The sequence below is a fragment of the Molothrus ater genome, chromosome 11 (assembly GCF_012460135.2).
Source record: "Molothrus ater isolate BHLD 08-10-18 breed brown headed cowbird chromosome 11, BPBGC_Mater_1.1, whole genome shotgun sequence".
NCBI lineage: Eukaryota > Metazoa > Chordata > Aves > Passeriformes > Icteridae > Molothrus > Molothrus ater.
The window spans coordinates 4,161,486-4,175,551 of NC_050488.2; the positions used below are offsets into that span (position 1 = coordinate 4,161,486).

General features: G+C 53.7%; 1 protein-coding gene and 1 long non-coding RNA gene across 2 annotated transcripts; both read left to right on the forward strand.

The window, feature by feature from the left end:
* Positions 1-4,623: 4,623 nt before the first annotated feature.
* Positions 4,624-6,924, forward strand: LOC129046797 (PHD finger protein 7-like). Its single transcript, XM_054516075.1, is given in 8 exon segments — positions 4,624-4,705; positions 5,030-5,121; positions 5,207-5,308; positions 5,593-5,717; positions 5,794-5,983; positions 5,986-6,161; positions 6,377-6,490; positions 6,637-6,924. Coding segments are annotated over 8 exon segments (1,164 nt in total). The 3' UTR covers positions 6,920-6,924.
* Positions 6,925-11,362: 4,438 nt separating this feature from the next.
* LOC118691743 (uncharacterized) lies at positions 11,363-11,786 on the forward strand. The gene is made up of 2 exons (XR_004981072.2): positions 11,363-11,392; positions 11,610-11,786. It is a non-coding gene; the product is annotated as an uncharacterized LOC118691743 (long non-coding RNA).
* The last annotated feature ends 2,280 nt before the right edge of the window (positions 11,787-14,066 follow it).

A 14,066-nucleotide genomic window follows, 5' to 3' on the forward strand; every position in this document is an offset into this window, starting at 1 on the left:
TATATCTCATACACGATGCCAAAATTCTTTTCAAACAATGGGTGTTTTCTTGTTAGTGTCAACCCCTCCCTCATCTTGTAAATCAATTGTCTTGGTCCCTCAAAGTCTGGTTCTTCCCGATAAGGAGGCAATATTTCTTCTCTTAGAGTTTTGGTGTCTTGTTACTGCTATCTCCGCTTGAGCTATTTAGAAAAAGTATCTTACATCACACAGTTTCTGTAGCCTAAAACGATATTCACCACACTACTTTAAAAGATTAGTATAGGACTACAAAAAAGGATTAATACAACATAACTTTCCAACATAACACATATAGTATTAATTTTAATATTTGCGAAAAGCCAATCATATAATACGCATTTTTCACACCTTCTCTGCTCCTTCTTCTTCTCAAAATATATTGTAAACCTGACTAAACAAACTAGTTAGAGCCATGCTCAGTGCCTTATTCTGAAAACTTACAGCTGACTTACAGGTTTAGCACCTTACAGAGCAGGTTTGAGGCCCTGGAACTGGAGGGACAGACAAGAGATGAAGTGGGCACAAGTCCTTCTGGAATAGAGGGGGCACCTAGGGCAAGTCAGCCAACACCATGCATCGTGACCACCTCTGTTCCAGGGGAAGGCAGGGTCTTTGCAGGCCTTCCCAAAAGCATCTCACGGGAAGGCTTCCATCTCCCCCTGCCCTGTTTCCTTGACTTCAGCTGAATCTTTCTCTGACAGAAAGACAGGAAGCTCAGGTGTGTTAGGAGATTAGTGTGAGCATTGGCAGAGGTGAATGGTGAGGAATCCAGAGGCTTGTGCAACTCTCTTCCATAAAGAGTCCCTTGTTGTATATTTCCAATAAGCCAGAGCTGAAATGGCAAGTCAGCGATTGGGGAAATACAGCACTGAGACAATAAAGCTGTAACATGCCTTGCTTTGAGAGGGACAAGTAAGACAACAAACATTCAAACAGCAAATACTGAGAAGATGAAGAAAAAACCCGAACTTTTCTAAGGTTTTCTAATGTTTGTTTCCTTCTCTGCACCTTTTGAAGATTGCCTATATCCTATTTCCATTGTTTTCTTTTTTCCTGTCTTGAGAATGAATTTTGCATTCTGGATATTTTAAGTCAGACATAAGACAAGTTCCATATTGTTTGGCAATCACGAAAAGGTAAGTTTAGAGGTAACATCCATTATCTTTGATGATTGGATCAGACTCAATTTTAAATAGCCTTGTATGTCATGCTCATATGCAAAGATGCTAGACTGATCCTTTGAAGGGCATTAAACCAAGAAACAAGTACTTCAAAAGCTCTGGAGGTGGCTGCCATGGTGAGTTTCCCTGAGGTGTCACAGGCCCAGGCCTGCTCCATGGCGGATTTCCTGAGGACTGGCAGTCCCAGCCCCGTTCCATGGCCGGTTTCCTGAGGGGTCCCAAGCCCAGCATTGCTCCATGGCCGGTTTCCTGAGTTGTCACAGCCCCAGGCCTGCTCCATGGCCGGTTTCCCTGAGGTGTCACAGCCCCAGCCCCGCTCCATGGCCGGTTTCCCTGAGGGCTGGCAGTCCCAGTCCCGCTCCATGGCCGGGTTTCCTGGTCACTTCGAGGTGCTGTTCCTCTCTCTCTATGGGAGAAAGAAGAGGCCGGGGAGCTTGCAGAGCAGGCCTAGAGCCACGAGGGCTCTACTCCCTGCTCAGCCCTGCGTGAGCCCTGCTCCTTCCCTCCTTCTCCTCCCGCTGTCAGGTCGCACTGACACTCGGCCTGAGCCCAGCGTTCCCTTTTGGGGCCAAGGGAAATCTCTGCTCCTGCCTCTGGCACAGGGCGCTCTGCCAGCAGGTCAGGGAAGGAGACAGCCCCAGAGAGAGGCGTGAGCAGTGGAGGAAAGCCAACATCACTGCAGTCTTGCAAAAGGGCACCAAGAAGGAGCCAGGAAAGTGCAGGCCCATCAGCCTCAGCTCCATCCCCAGAAAGGTGACAGAACAGCTCCTCTTGGATGCCATCTCTGAGCCTGTGCAGTAACAGGAATGGAAACCATGCTTGACCAATCCCACAGCCCCCTCTGCTGCAGTGACTGGCTGGGTTTGCGAGGGAAGAGCAGTGGTTGTTGTCAGCTGGGACTTCAGCAAGGCTTTGTCCCTGCCTCCCCTAACAGGCTCCTGAGGCAGCTCAGGGCCAGTGGGGCAGAGAAGTGGCCAGGGGAGCTCCAAACTCAGATAGCTGTGAGCTCAGGGGGCCGTGCTGGGGCCAGCCTTGTTTGCCTTATTCCCCAGTGACCTGGCAGAAGGGACAGAGCGCTGCCTCAGCGTTTGCTGATGGGACAGAACCGGGAGCAGGGGCTGAGGCACCACAAGGCTCTGCTGCCCTTCAGCGAGACCTGGACAGGCTTAGAGAGTTGAGCAGAGAGGGACCAATTGAAATTGCACTGGGGAAAGCCTCTAGAAGAGCTTCAGGCTCTGTAATTAGCAGGCAACAGAAGTGTTTTAGTATACTGGAGTCTATAACGGTGTCTTGTAATGTCGAGTCAGGGAAACCCCTGCTTCTGTGCGTGTTCCAGGACCAGTTCCTTGTATGTATGTCAAGAAAGTCTTGGAGAGAAACATGAATGAATTCAGAAACTTCCCCTGATATTATTTTGGATTTTCACAATTTTCTGGAATGCCGGGTGAAGTGTAAGGATGCCAAAAGGAAAGTGAAAGCAAACCAATAAATCTTTAAAACATCAGAAGCATCTCCAGTTTGTTCCTTGAAGAAGTTGCCAAACAATGTCACTTTTGAAATCCTTTGAAAGATCTAATAGGAAAAAGCACTGGCCAAAAGTGCTGCCCTGTGTTTCTGAACAGCAACATGCATTTTGTGTTGATGCAAGGTTTGTACCAGGGTTTGGGGTTTTTGTGTGTGTGTATGTGTGCTTTGAATGTGAGTCTTTGCAGGACTATTAATAATTAGACCATGTACTGAAGAGAACATGTTACTGTGTTGCGCTGTCCAGTGCTGAAGAGGGTTGAGAGAGAGCAGGTAGCTGTGTGTCTGTGTGTAAGTTGCAGGAGCAGCACCGGAGCAGTGCCCAGGGCCTGGAGAAGCAAACGGGTTCCCGGTGCTGAGGACAAAGCGTCCAGAGCTCGGGATTGTCCGGCCAAGCTCTTCTGGCTCCTTGTGCTTCGAGCCCTGGCCGGGAGCCCTGCAGAGCCCCGGGTGCAGCTTCCCAACTTCCCCCTCTTCCTCTGCCTCCTCCCTGTCTCCAGGGTAAAGGCACTCCCGGGCATTGCACTGGCTGTGCCTCCATCCTAGACCAGTGAAGGGATCGTTTCCCAGCCAAGGTGGCTCTCCCCATGGAGACAGGAAAATGGACAAACTCCTGCTGCCCCAGCATCAGGCAGGTGCAGGGTGTCCCTGCCTGTCAGCCCCTGCCCTGCTTCCCAGAGATCCCACTGCTTGTTCTAGAAGTCATGGATCTGGATTTCCAGGAGCATGTTTACATAGACATCAATGACAAAAATTGACAAGAATTGTTTGTGCGTCTCTTCCTGATTTCTTTCCAAGGTATTTTCTAGTAGGAAAGCATGGACCAAACTGGCAAAGTTCCTATAATGCAGGAAAAGCATCCTCCTGCCTTTGACTTGGGTTGAGAACTGTTGCAAGCACTCCTGTCAAACGTACACAGAACATTCTTAGTGAATTTTCTGTGTTTCCACAGTGTCAGTAGAAAAGATGACGTTTCTAAGGAGCTTAATACAAATTTTTCCATTTATATGAAATGTCAAAGTTATTAGTTCATAGGATGACAGGATAACAGAGGTCTGGAGGCAGCTGTGGTGGTCTCCAGGTTTATCTCCTGTAGCCAGTGGTGATCAGCAGCAGCATCAAATCAGGTTCATCTTAGTTTTCTCCAGACAGGTCTTGAGGAAAAGGTCAGTTCACCTAGAGCAGGGTTTGAATCTCTGCCGTGCAGGAGACTCCGCACCGGCTCTCTGGGCCACCGGCTGCCAGGGGCAGGAGCAGAGATTTCCCTTGGCCGGGGCCGGAGCCCTGGCGTGGCAGTGCCTGAACAGCACCTTCCTGCCTGCAGTACCACCCTCGATGGCTGCCCCAGGGCCTGGCATTTGACCCTGCACTTGCTGCAGGAGTCCTGGCCCTGCTTCCGCCCTGAGCAAATGCTCGGACCGATCTCAGAGCCTCGGTGCCCGAGGGGGCCGCCACAAGTGGATGCCAGGGACCTGAGGCCATGGCTGCCCCAATTTTGGGTACACGGTGCTGATGTCAGAGTGGCCATTGTGACCTGTGCGACCAAGGCCACAAAAGGGAACGCTGGGCTCAGGCCGAGTGTCAGTGCGACCTGACGACGGGAGGAGAAGGTAGGGCAGGGACGTGGCTGCTCAGGGACCAGAGGGGCCCCACACCTCGGGGCTCTGGGCCTGTGCTGCAGGCTCACCTGCCTCTCCCTTCCCAGAATCAGCGGAGGAACAGCCAGAGGACACTGTGGTGTTCCTTAACGCAGCGACGGGAGGAGAAGGCGGACAGGAGCAGGGCTCACGCAGGGCTGAGCAGGGAGTAGAGCCCTCGTGGCTCTGGGCCTGTTCTGAAAACTCCCCCCCACTCTTCTTCCTCCCATAGAGAGAAAGGACAAACACCTCAAGCGACAATGTCACTCCAGGAGAGGGACTCAGCGCAGACTGCTGCCATGGCTGACAGCAAGCAGGATGGCCCTGGTGCCAGGGAGGCAGGTGAGGGCAAAGCAGCCCTCTGACAGCCTGGCCCAGGGGCTCTTGTGGCAGCAGGCAGTGTGGGGATCAGAGCAGAGGCAGGGGGAGGCAGGAGCTGCTCAGCCATGCCGGGGCCGGGAGCCTCCCTCCTGCCCAAGTGGGGCCCAGCTGGGCCAGGGGGCAGCTCCTGGGACAGCCGTGCCCTCAATGGCCCCTGCTCTGCAAGGCCTCCAGCCCTGCCCATCAGCCAGGCAGGGACAGAGCAGCCTTGGGGCCGATGCTGCTGCAGGCTCAGAGCCCCGCAGAGCTGCTCATGCCCGCTGCCACTGGCTCTGTCCCCTGCAGCCTGCATGCTGTGTCGCCGTGCCGAGGCTGACCCGGACATGTGCGGTGAGAAACTGGAGAAGGGTGGGCTCTGTGCCCACGTGTTCTGCATGGTGAGTGACTCGGGGCGCTCCCTCCACCGTTGCAATGAGCAGCTCCTGCCGCCCTCTCCTCATCAGCTCCTCCCCTTGCCTGCAGTTCTTCGCCACTCTGCTGCCTCGCCAAGAGATGGACCGCGTTGGACTCATGGGCTTTCTCCCTCGGGATCTCCTAATTGCAGTCCGGCGGGCGGCACAGAAGGTGAGAGCGTGACAAGAGCAGGGAGATTTGTGCCTGGCGAGGTTTGCCAGAGCTTAGCGCAGAGAGCAGGAAAGAAAGGCCGGCCCAACAGCCGCGACAAAGTCTGGCTCCCAGCAGCTGTGGCACAGAGGCCCTGGCACAGGAGCCTCCCTCCTCCACCAGGCGGCTCTGTGGGCTGGGACCCGGCAGCGGCCACATCCTGCGCCCTGCCCGGAGCCGTGGGGCTGCCAGGGGAGCCCTCGAGGCTGCTGCTGCTGCTGATGGGGCTGCTTGGCTCTTTCCAGTACTGCTGCGTCTGCGGCCAGAGCGGGGCAACCATCATGTGCTCTGTGCCGGAGTGTGACAGATGGTTCCACCTGCCCTGTGCCAAGGAGGGCGGCTGTGTCAATTTATACGTTACTCCATTCAGGTACCTCCTCTCCCTTTCTGGCCATCACTGGGGAAGGATCCAGCGTTTCTCACTTTCCCCTTTGCTTTGCCCCCAGCTCCTTCTGCCCTGAGCACCGTCCAGAGCAGGAGGTGGAGGTGACTCCAGAGCCGGACACCATTTGCTCCATCTGCCTGGAGCCTGTGGAGGACAGAATGACCTTCACAACCCTGGTGTGCCCAATGTGCATAAGGGCCTGGTTCCACAGGGACTGCATCCAGGTTGGAGCCCTTCCCTCAGCCCTGGGGCACAGCAGGTGCTCAGCAGCAGCAGCAGCAGCAGCAGGGCCTCGCTCACCCTGCCTGTGTTTGCCCTGCAGGGACAGGCCATGCGCGCTGGTCTTTTATGCCTCAAGTGCCCCCTGTGCAGAGACAGTGAGACATTCCTTGTCGACCTGTTTCTCCTGGGGATCCGAATCCCCTTCAGGTTGGTGTCCTTCTGCCTGGCCCACCAGCCAGGAGGGTACAAGTGCTGTGCTGTGCCAGGCCCTGCCCCAGGCGCCCTGGCCCTCCCCTGTCCCGTGAATCTGGGCTTCAGCTTTGTGCCCAACTTGGAAAAGCACTGGAGAAAGAGCAGGGACACCCTGGATCTCCGTGAGGGGAGGGCAGCAGAAATTCATCATCTCTTCCTTTCTCCATCAGGCAGCCGACATGGGAGGACAACGATGCCTTTGCGGAGCTAGGAGTGAGGCATGGCCAGTGCAATGCCAGGGATTGCCTTTACCCTGGAGGCAGAGAGGAGGCAGAGGAAGAGGGGTAAGTTGGGATGCTGCACCTGGGGATCTGCAGGGAACCTGTGTCTCCACAAGGCCTCAAAGCGGGAAGAACCAGAAGCTTTTGGCCAGACAACCACCTTCTGGCACACTTTGTTCTCAGTGCTATGAGCCTGTTTGCCTCCCCAGGCCCTGGCAATTGCTCCTGTGCTCCTCCTGTGCTGCCGAGGGCACCCACAGGCGCTGCTCTGGCCTGAGAAACAGCACAGACAGATGGGAGTGTGACACCTGTGCTGGGCTTGGAACGGGTATGGGTCAAACCCCGGTGTCCCTGGGCTGGGGGCAGTGCCCAGGCCAGGCTTGGCAGAGCGCGTCCACTGCTGGAGGGCTGGGGGCACTGCTCTGGCCTGGCCTGGCCTGGGCCTGGGGGGCCTTTGACATTCCTGCTTGCCCTTACAGCCTCCAGGGCTGAGTCAGAGCTCAATGGCTCCAGGCTGGCCAGACAGTCAGGACTGGGGCCTTCTCATGGCTCCCCGGATTTGGAGCCCTTCAGCAGCAGCTCTCATAGCCGCAGGCCATTGGGTCTGGCGCACCAAATTCTGTCTGCAGAGACCAGCAGCCACAGCAGGCCCCAACACGCAGCATGGCAGCAGGCGCTGCCATCCTCCTCGCTGGACAGCAGCAGCCCCAGCACATCAAGGTCAATGTACAGCAGCTCCCCTGACTCTGAGGACAGGGTGCATTCCAGACGTGCTGGGCCTGGCCGCGGGCAAAGCCGCTCTGGCCAGCAAGGTCGGGCCCCAAATCGACTTGTGCCCTTGAGGAGTCAGCGTTACAGGAGCAGCAGTACAAGACCAAGGGCTGAGATACCCCGACGAAGGGAGACACCTGCATGGGCGTCCCCCCAACACAACCGCTCCCGCCAGCAAGGTTGGGCCCAGAGTCCAGCTGTCCACTCCAGGAGTCGCCATGAAAGGAGCAGCGAAACAGGGCCAAGGGCTGAGAGGCCCAGGCAAAGGGAGACATCGTCAGGGGCATCCCCCAGACGCAGTCGCTCCCGCCAGCAAGGTCAGGCCCCAAATCAACCCATCCAATCAAGGAGTCGCCGTGACAGAAGCAACAGAACAAGGCCAAGGACTGAGAGGCCCAGGCAAAGGGAGACACCTGCACGGACATCCCCCAGACGCAGCCGCTCCCGCCAGCAAGGCTGGGCCCAGAGTCCACCTGTCCGGTCCAGGAGTCCCTGTGACAGGAACAGTGGGACAGGGCCAAGAGCAGAGAGGACCAGGCAAAGGGAGACACCGTCACAGACATCCCACAGACGCAGCCGCTCCCGCCAGCAAAGCTGGGCCCAGAGTGCACCTGTCCGGTCCAGGAGTCGACGTGACAGGAGCAGTGGGACAAGGCCAAGGACTGAGAGGCCCAGGCGAAGGGACACGTCATCGGGGACGCCCCCCAGACGCAGCCGCTCCCGCCAGCAGCGCCGGGCCTCCACTCAAACTGTGCGGTCCAGGAGTCGCCAGGACAGGAGCAGGAGGACAGCAGCGAGTGCTGAGAGGCCCAGGCACAGGAGGACGCCGTTGGGGACATCCCGCAGGAGCAGCCGCTCCCACCAGCGACGTCGGACCTCAGCTGGGACCTCCAACAGCAGCACGTAGCGTCATCTTTTCTTTCTAGTCCATGTGTTGCTTGCCGGAAGTGAAGGTGAGAACGGTCAGTGCAGGGACCTTGAGATGTGCAGGTCTGTGAGAAAACCATATCAGCTCTTGATGTTTCTATTGGCAGGAAAGAAGTCTGTGCTAGATACCTTGATTTCTGTGTAACCGTGTATTCAGTGAAAAGTCAATTAAGGACGTGGCTTATTACAAAGGACTCTTGTTCCTGCCTTTAGACTCCAACCTGTGATGTTTCCCCACTGCTTACCCTTGATAATGAACCACTCCTTAATGGGCTTGGATATGCTTAGGGAGACATTCAGAGCAAGGTGGCTCTTAGGGAAGCTGTCTCTGAAAAGGACGTGTGCTGTGTTGCTATCTTTTAACAATTTCATTTCAGTAAAGCCAAAAAAAGAAGAAGAGAGTGAGACACTGCCTCAAGTGGCTGAAGACAACTTTTACAGTATTGCTGCGGATTTGAAAGACTTGATTGGACCTTCAAAGAACAAACCGGAATAGACGGAGGAAATACCCTGGGGCAAAGAGGATGCACAGGACTCTGCCCCACATGACCATTAGGGACCTTTGCCTGAGAACGACACAGCTCAGAAGCTGAGTACTTTCAAGTTTTCCTTCTTTGAAAGCACAGAGGAGTTGGGCATCAAAGAAGGCAACAGCAGAACCCTTCTGACATGCCATTGCTAAGGAAGAGCTTCTGGCAGGCACTGTAGGGCAATACGGTGTAAAGAAGGTCAGGGTCCAGGGGATTTTCAGCAGCAGAAGTCAGTAATTAGGCAGAAGCATTTTGATCTTCATTTCTGCTTGCCAGGGCTGTGGTAGATTAATGAGAGGTAACTCTTGCTTGCATCTCAGGAATTCTGAAAGGCGTGCTTTGAGAAGGCATTGGGGTTTTTGCTGAGTGGTGGAAAAGCTGGTTCTCATGCCCTGAATTCCTCAAACGGGTTAAAAGGCGACACACCAGTCATATCAAGTTTCATAGAACCCAACAAGATTTTAAAGGAAATGTGCGTTAATGTAGAGGGAGGAGCCAAGTCCGGGAGCTGACCCCAAGATCCATGAGCATTCTGTTTGTTACTGAATTCTACTCTTGGACCTTTAGAAAAAGGAAACGGAATGACACATGATCTTTGGGGTGTCCTAACCTTAGATAAAATGAGGCCGTCTGAAATGAAGATGAAACAACATTAAATCGAGTCCCAGTCACGTAGGAGAGAAAAGAAACCGCGAGAAGTTATCCACAATATTAAAAAACCCAACGCAACAGCACAAAGCAACGAGTCCCCCACACTTGTGCTGATCTGAGAAGGTATTCATGGTCTTCTGAATGCAATGACAAATGTTTAAGAATACATAAGGGATCCCTAGAACAAAGTGGAGCAGAGATGTAGCTTAGAAAATCTGGCAGGGGCAGATTCTGTCCTTCCTAAATCTGTCTTCTCCACTCTAAGTATTTCACTTGAAAGGAGGAATTTTTCCTGACCAGTAGGGGAAGAATCTGGTTTTGGCTTTTTTTTCTCTATGGGTGCTGTCATTGCAGAGCCTTATGCCCTTGGAACAATAAAGCCGGTAAAAGCCACATGGCAAGAGGATCCACGTTTCCAAGACAGCAGTTCTGAGGGTGATGATGAACCTGAGATGTCAGAGATTGAACAGGACCAAGAAACGCAAGTTCCATTTCTCTTTGTTGTCTACTTGGCTGTAGTAGTTGGATGCTGTGGGAATATTAACTCAGGAAACGGGAAAGGGACATTGCACACCTCTGAGCAACCAAAGTCATCTCGGAAAATCGTTTGTGCTGCACAGAGTCAAAACTCCCAGCAGCACATTTGATGTGAAGATGAATATGGGAAAAGAGAGTTGAGCACAAGAAATTAACTGGGTCATTTTGGTTTGACCAACTCCAAAGTGAGTTTGGCTAAAAGCCAAAGACACGGTCAGTTTTCTCTTTAAAAGTGGGTTTTGTAAAATAAAAAGCTCTATTTGGGGTTCCTAGGGAATAAAGCTTTTCAATGGATACCATTTCTCTGAAGCACTACAGTTTGAAGTCATGTCCATGGAATTTGATAGTACAATTTAGGATGCTCAAATCCCTTTGTCCTTGTCTAGGTTTCTTTCTTTACCACGCACAGGAAGTGCTAGAGTTTTTTTCTTCTCCAAAGATGATGAACGCCTAAGAGGTATGACAGAATTTCTTCAACCCCTTTTCTATTTTTTTTCCTTTTAAACCCTTCCTGGAATTCAGGGAGGAGGAAAGAATGCTGCCTAGTTATGAAAGTTTTCTAGTCAAAAATTTGCCACCCTTATTTGTGGTCCAAGTTGTGGTAGAATCCTGTGAGAAAGTCCTGGTAAAATAGAGGCCAAGCAGATTTCTGGCTTTCTTGTCTTTCAGACAATTACCGAATAGGAATCTGGACTTGTAGAGTTTACCAGAAACTTAGTCCCTTGTCAGGTTACCTAGACATTTTGGATCCTTTCAGGTATTTAAATCATCTTTAACTTTTTCCTCTCTTTCTGGTGTTACCGTTAGAAACGTTTGAGTGTTCTTCTTGTGAGCCACATATGTCCCTGGGGTTCTTTGTGCTAATGCATCTGGGGCTTTCTCTTCTGAATCCAGTCAATTTTGTATTTAGAAACAAAGACAACAACAACCAAAGGAAACATACACAGTGCCCAAAACCTGCACAGGCCACCAAAACAATTGCTGGTTCTATTTTGTAGAATAGAGTCTTAAGACAAGCTTAAAGGATGTGCCTTCCATGAGACTGATTGGATAGCAGTGATGAAAGGCACTGCTGCGTTCACACAGTTAGCGGCCTGCAATCTTCCAGCCAGCCTGATTTACAGGGTGTGTTGAAATGGAGAGCTCAGGCCTCAGCAGGCCTCAGTTCTGGGGGAAGATGGGGGGTGCTGGTGCTGAGCTTCAAATGAAAGAGCTGCCATTTCACTGCAATTCAGATTGCAGCATGTTGAGGAAAACTGCTGCTGCCTTTCTTTCCATGTTCTTAGCACAGCAGGCCGCAGTAGGGAACATTTCTGCTGAAGCCAAGGTGTGGTGGGGGGCAGGAGAACAGGAAGGATGGTGAAGAATTGATTTCTGCTTTTAGTGCAGTGTTGGTCATGATTGTTAGAAGCAGCAGCACAATCACAAGCGTTTAAGCCTATTAATTGGTTGTTTCTTTTGTGCAGAGGGTCCACAGTTATTTTGTAGATTGGTAGAACTCAGTGAAGAAAAAGAGGATTAGGAAGACAGACGTAGATTATTGCTTGAGGTGAGTATGTAACATCTGTTCCCTGGTAAGCCTGGGTGAAAGCTGAGCCTGGGGAGGGATTGCAGGTATGAATGTGCATGCAAAATGAATTCAGGACCTCGAGAAGAGCTTTAAATTTGTAATGAAGAGGGAAGAGACGTTTTTTAGTGTACCGGTGTGTATAACATCTCGTTGTGTGGTCCAGTCAGGTAAACCACTACATCTTTGTATGTTACAGGTGCAGCTACTTAACTGTATGTAAGGATAGTGAATGTAGAGACTTCTCCTAATAGTGGATTCAGAAACTTCTCGGAAGAATTTGTTAGGTTTTCATTATTTTCTGGAACGCCGAAGGAAGCATAAGGATACCCTATAGGAAGTGCAAGCAAACCAATAAACCTTTTAGTGATTAGAAGCGAGTCACGTTTGTTTCTTGAAGGAGTTGCCAAACAACGTTACTTTCAAAATCCTTTCAAAGGTCTAACAGGGCTCAATATCAGCAAACCCTGTTAGGCCGTGTTTGGGAGCTGGGGCTGAGGCTCTTGTGTCCTGGGGAGCCACGGGAAGGCTCCAGTCCTGACTGTGCGGCCAGGCCGGGGCCATGGAGCTCCAGCCCATCCCTGGTGGATGCATGGGCAAGCAGGAATGTCAAGGGACCCCAGGGCCAGGCCAGGCCAGAGCAGTGCCCCCAGCCCTCCAGGAGCGGATGGGCTCTGCCAAGCCCAGCCTGGGCACTGCCAAGCCCAGCCCAGGGACAGGCGGGTGCTTTGCCCAAGAGCCGTGCCCAGAGCAGCAGAGCTGTCACAGCCCCAGCTGGTTCTGCTCTGCGTCAGGCCTGAGCAGGGCCCGTGGGTGCCCTGGGCAGTGCAGGAGCAGCACAGGAGCAGCTGCCAGGGCCTGGGGAGGCACAGGGGTCAGCCTCGGCACGGCGACACAGCATGCAGGCTGCAGGGGACAGAGCCAGTGGCAGTGGGCATGAGCAGCTCTGCGGGGCTCTGAGCCTGCAGCAGCATCGGCCCCAAGGCTGCTCTGTCCCTGCCTGGCTGATGGGCAGGGCTGGAGGCTTGCAGAGCAGGGGCCATTGCGGGCACGGCTGTCCCAGGAGCTGCCCCCTGGCCCAGCTGGGCCCCACTTGGGCAGGAGGGAGGCTCCCAGCACCCGCATGGCCGAGCAGCTCCTGCCTCCCCCTGCGTCTGCTCTGATCCCCCACACTGCCTGCTGCCACAAGCAGCCAGCGGGAGCAGCTGCGTCTGGGGGGCGTCCCCGATGATGGCTCCCTTTGCGTGGGCCTCTCAGCCCTTGGCCCTGTCCCGCTGCTTCTTTCACAGCAACGCCTGGAGCAGACAGGTGGGCTCTGGGCCAGCTCTTGCTGGAGGGAGCCGTTGTGTTGTGGGGACGCCCGCGCAGGTGTCTCCCTTCGTCGGGGTCTCTCAGCCCATGGTCTTGTACTGCTGCTCCTGTAACGCTGACTCCTCAAGGGCACAAGTCGATTTGGAGCCCGACCTTGCTGGCCAGAGCGGCTTCGCCCGCGGCCAGGCCCAGCACGTCTGGAATGCACCCTGTCCTCAGAGTCAGGGGAGCTGCTGTACATTGACCTTGATGTGCTGGGGCTGCTGCTGTCCAGCGAGGAGGATGGCAGCGCCTGCTGCCACGCTGCGTGTTGGGGCCTGCTGTGGCTGCTGGTCTCTGCAGACAGAATTTGGTGCGCCAGACCCAATGGCCTGCGGCTATGAGAGCTGGGGCTGAAGGCCTCCAAATCTGGGGAGCCATGAGAAGGCCCCAGTCCTGACTGTCTGGCCAGCCTGGAGCCATTGAGCTCTGACTCAGCCCTGGAGGCTGTAAGGGCAAGCAAGAATGTCAAAGATTGCCCAGGCCAAGGTCAGACCATGCTGTATTGCACTAAATAGTTTATTTAGTTGTTGTTTTGCACTGTGATGGAAATTTGTACTGAGTATGGTATGTCGATGTTTTTGTCCATGTAAGGACAATGTGGGCTAGGGTTCAAGCTGGCCGGATTATTGTAGACATACACAGCCCAGAGACACACAGAATCTTGCAAGGCCCAGGCCAGAGCAGTGCCCCAGCCCTCCAGCAGTGGACGCGCTCTGCCAAGCCTGGCCTGGGCACTGCCCCCAGCCCAGGGACACAGGGGGTCTTTGATCCTACATGTTCCGAGCCCAGCACAGGTGTCACACTCCCATCTGTCTGTGCTGTTTCTCAGGCCAGAGCAGCGCCTGTGGGTGCCCTCGGCAGCACAGGAGGAGCACAGGAGCAATTGCCAGGGCCTGGGGAAGCAAAGAAGTTTATGGCACTGAGGACAAAGCGTATCCACATAAGGTTGTCTGGCCAAGCTCTTCAAGTTCTTTTGCGCCTTTGAGCCCTTGTCAAGATGTGGTTTCCCAGGCCAAGGTCAGACCATGCTGTATTGCACTTTTTGCACTGGGTGATGGGAAATTTGTACTGAGTATGGTATGTCGAGTATTCCCCCTCTCCCATCACATGGTCTATCCCCCACACACCCCCCTTTCTATACACCCTGGTGGTCTGTTCCCCCTCCCCTCGCCGCTCCCCAGTGGTATTCCATTGGCTGTGGTCCTCTTTTCCTGCCCCCATCACTTGGGTATAAAACTCCACTGCAGGTATGTCATGCCGTCTTTTCCACGTGGGTGGTTGCCGGACCAGAGGTGTCCCATCC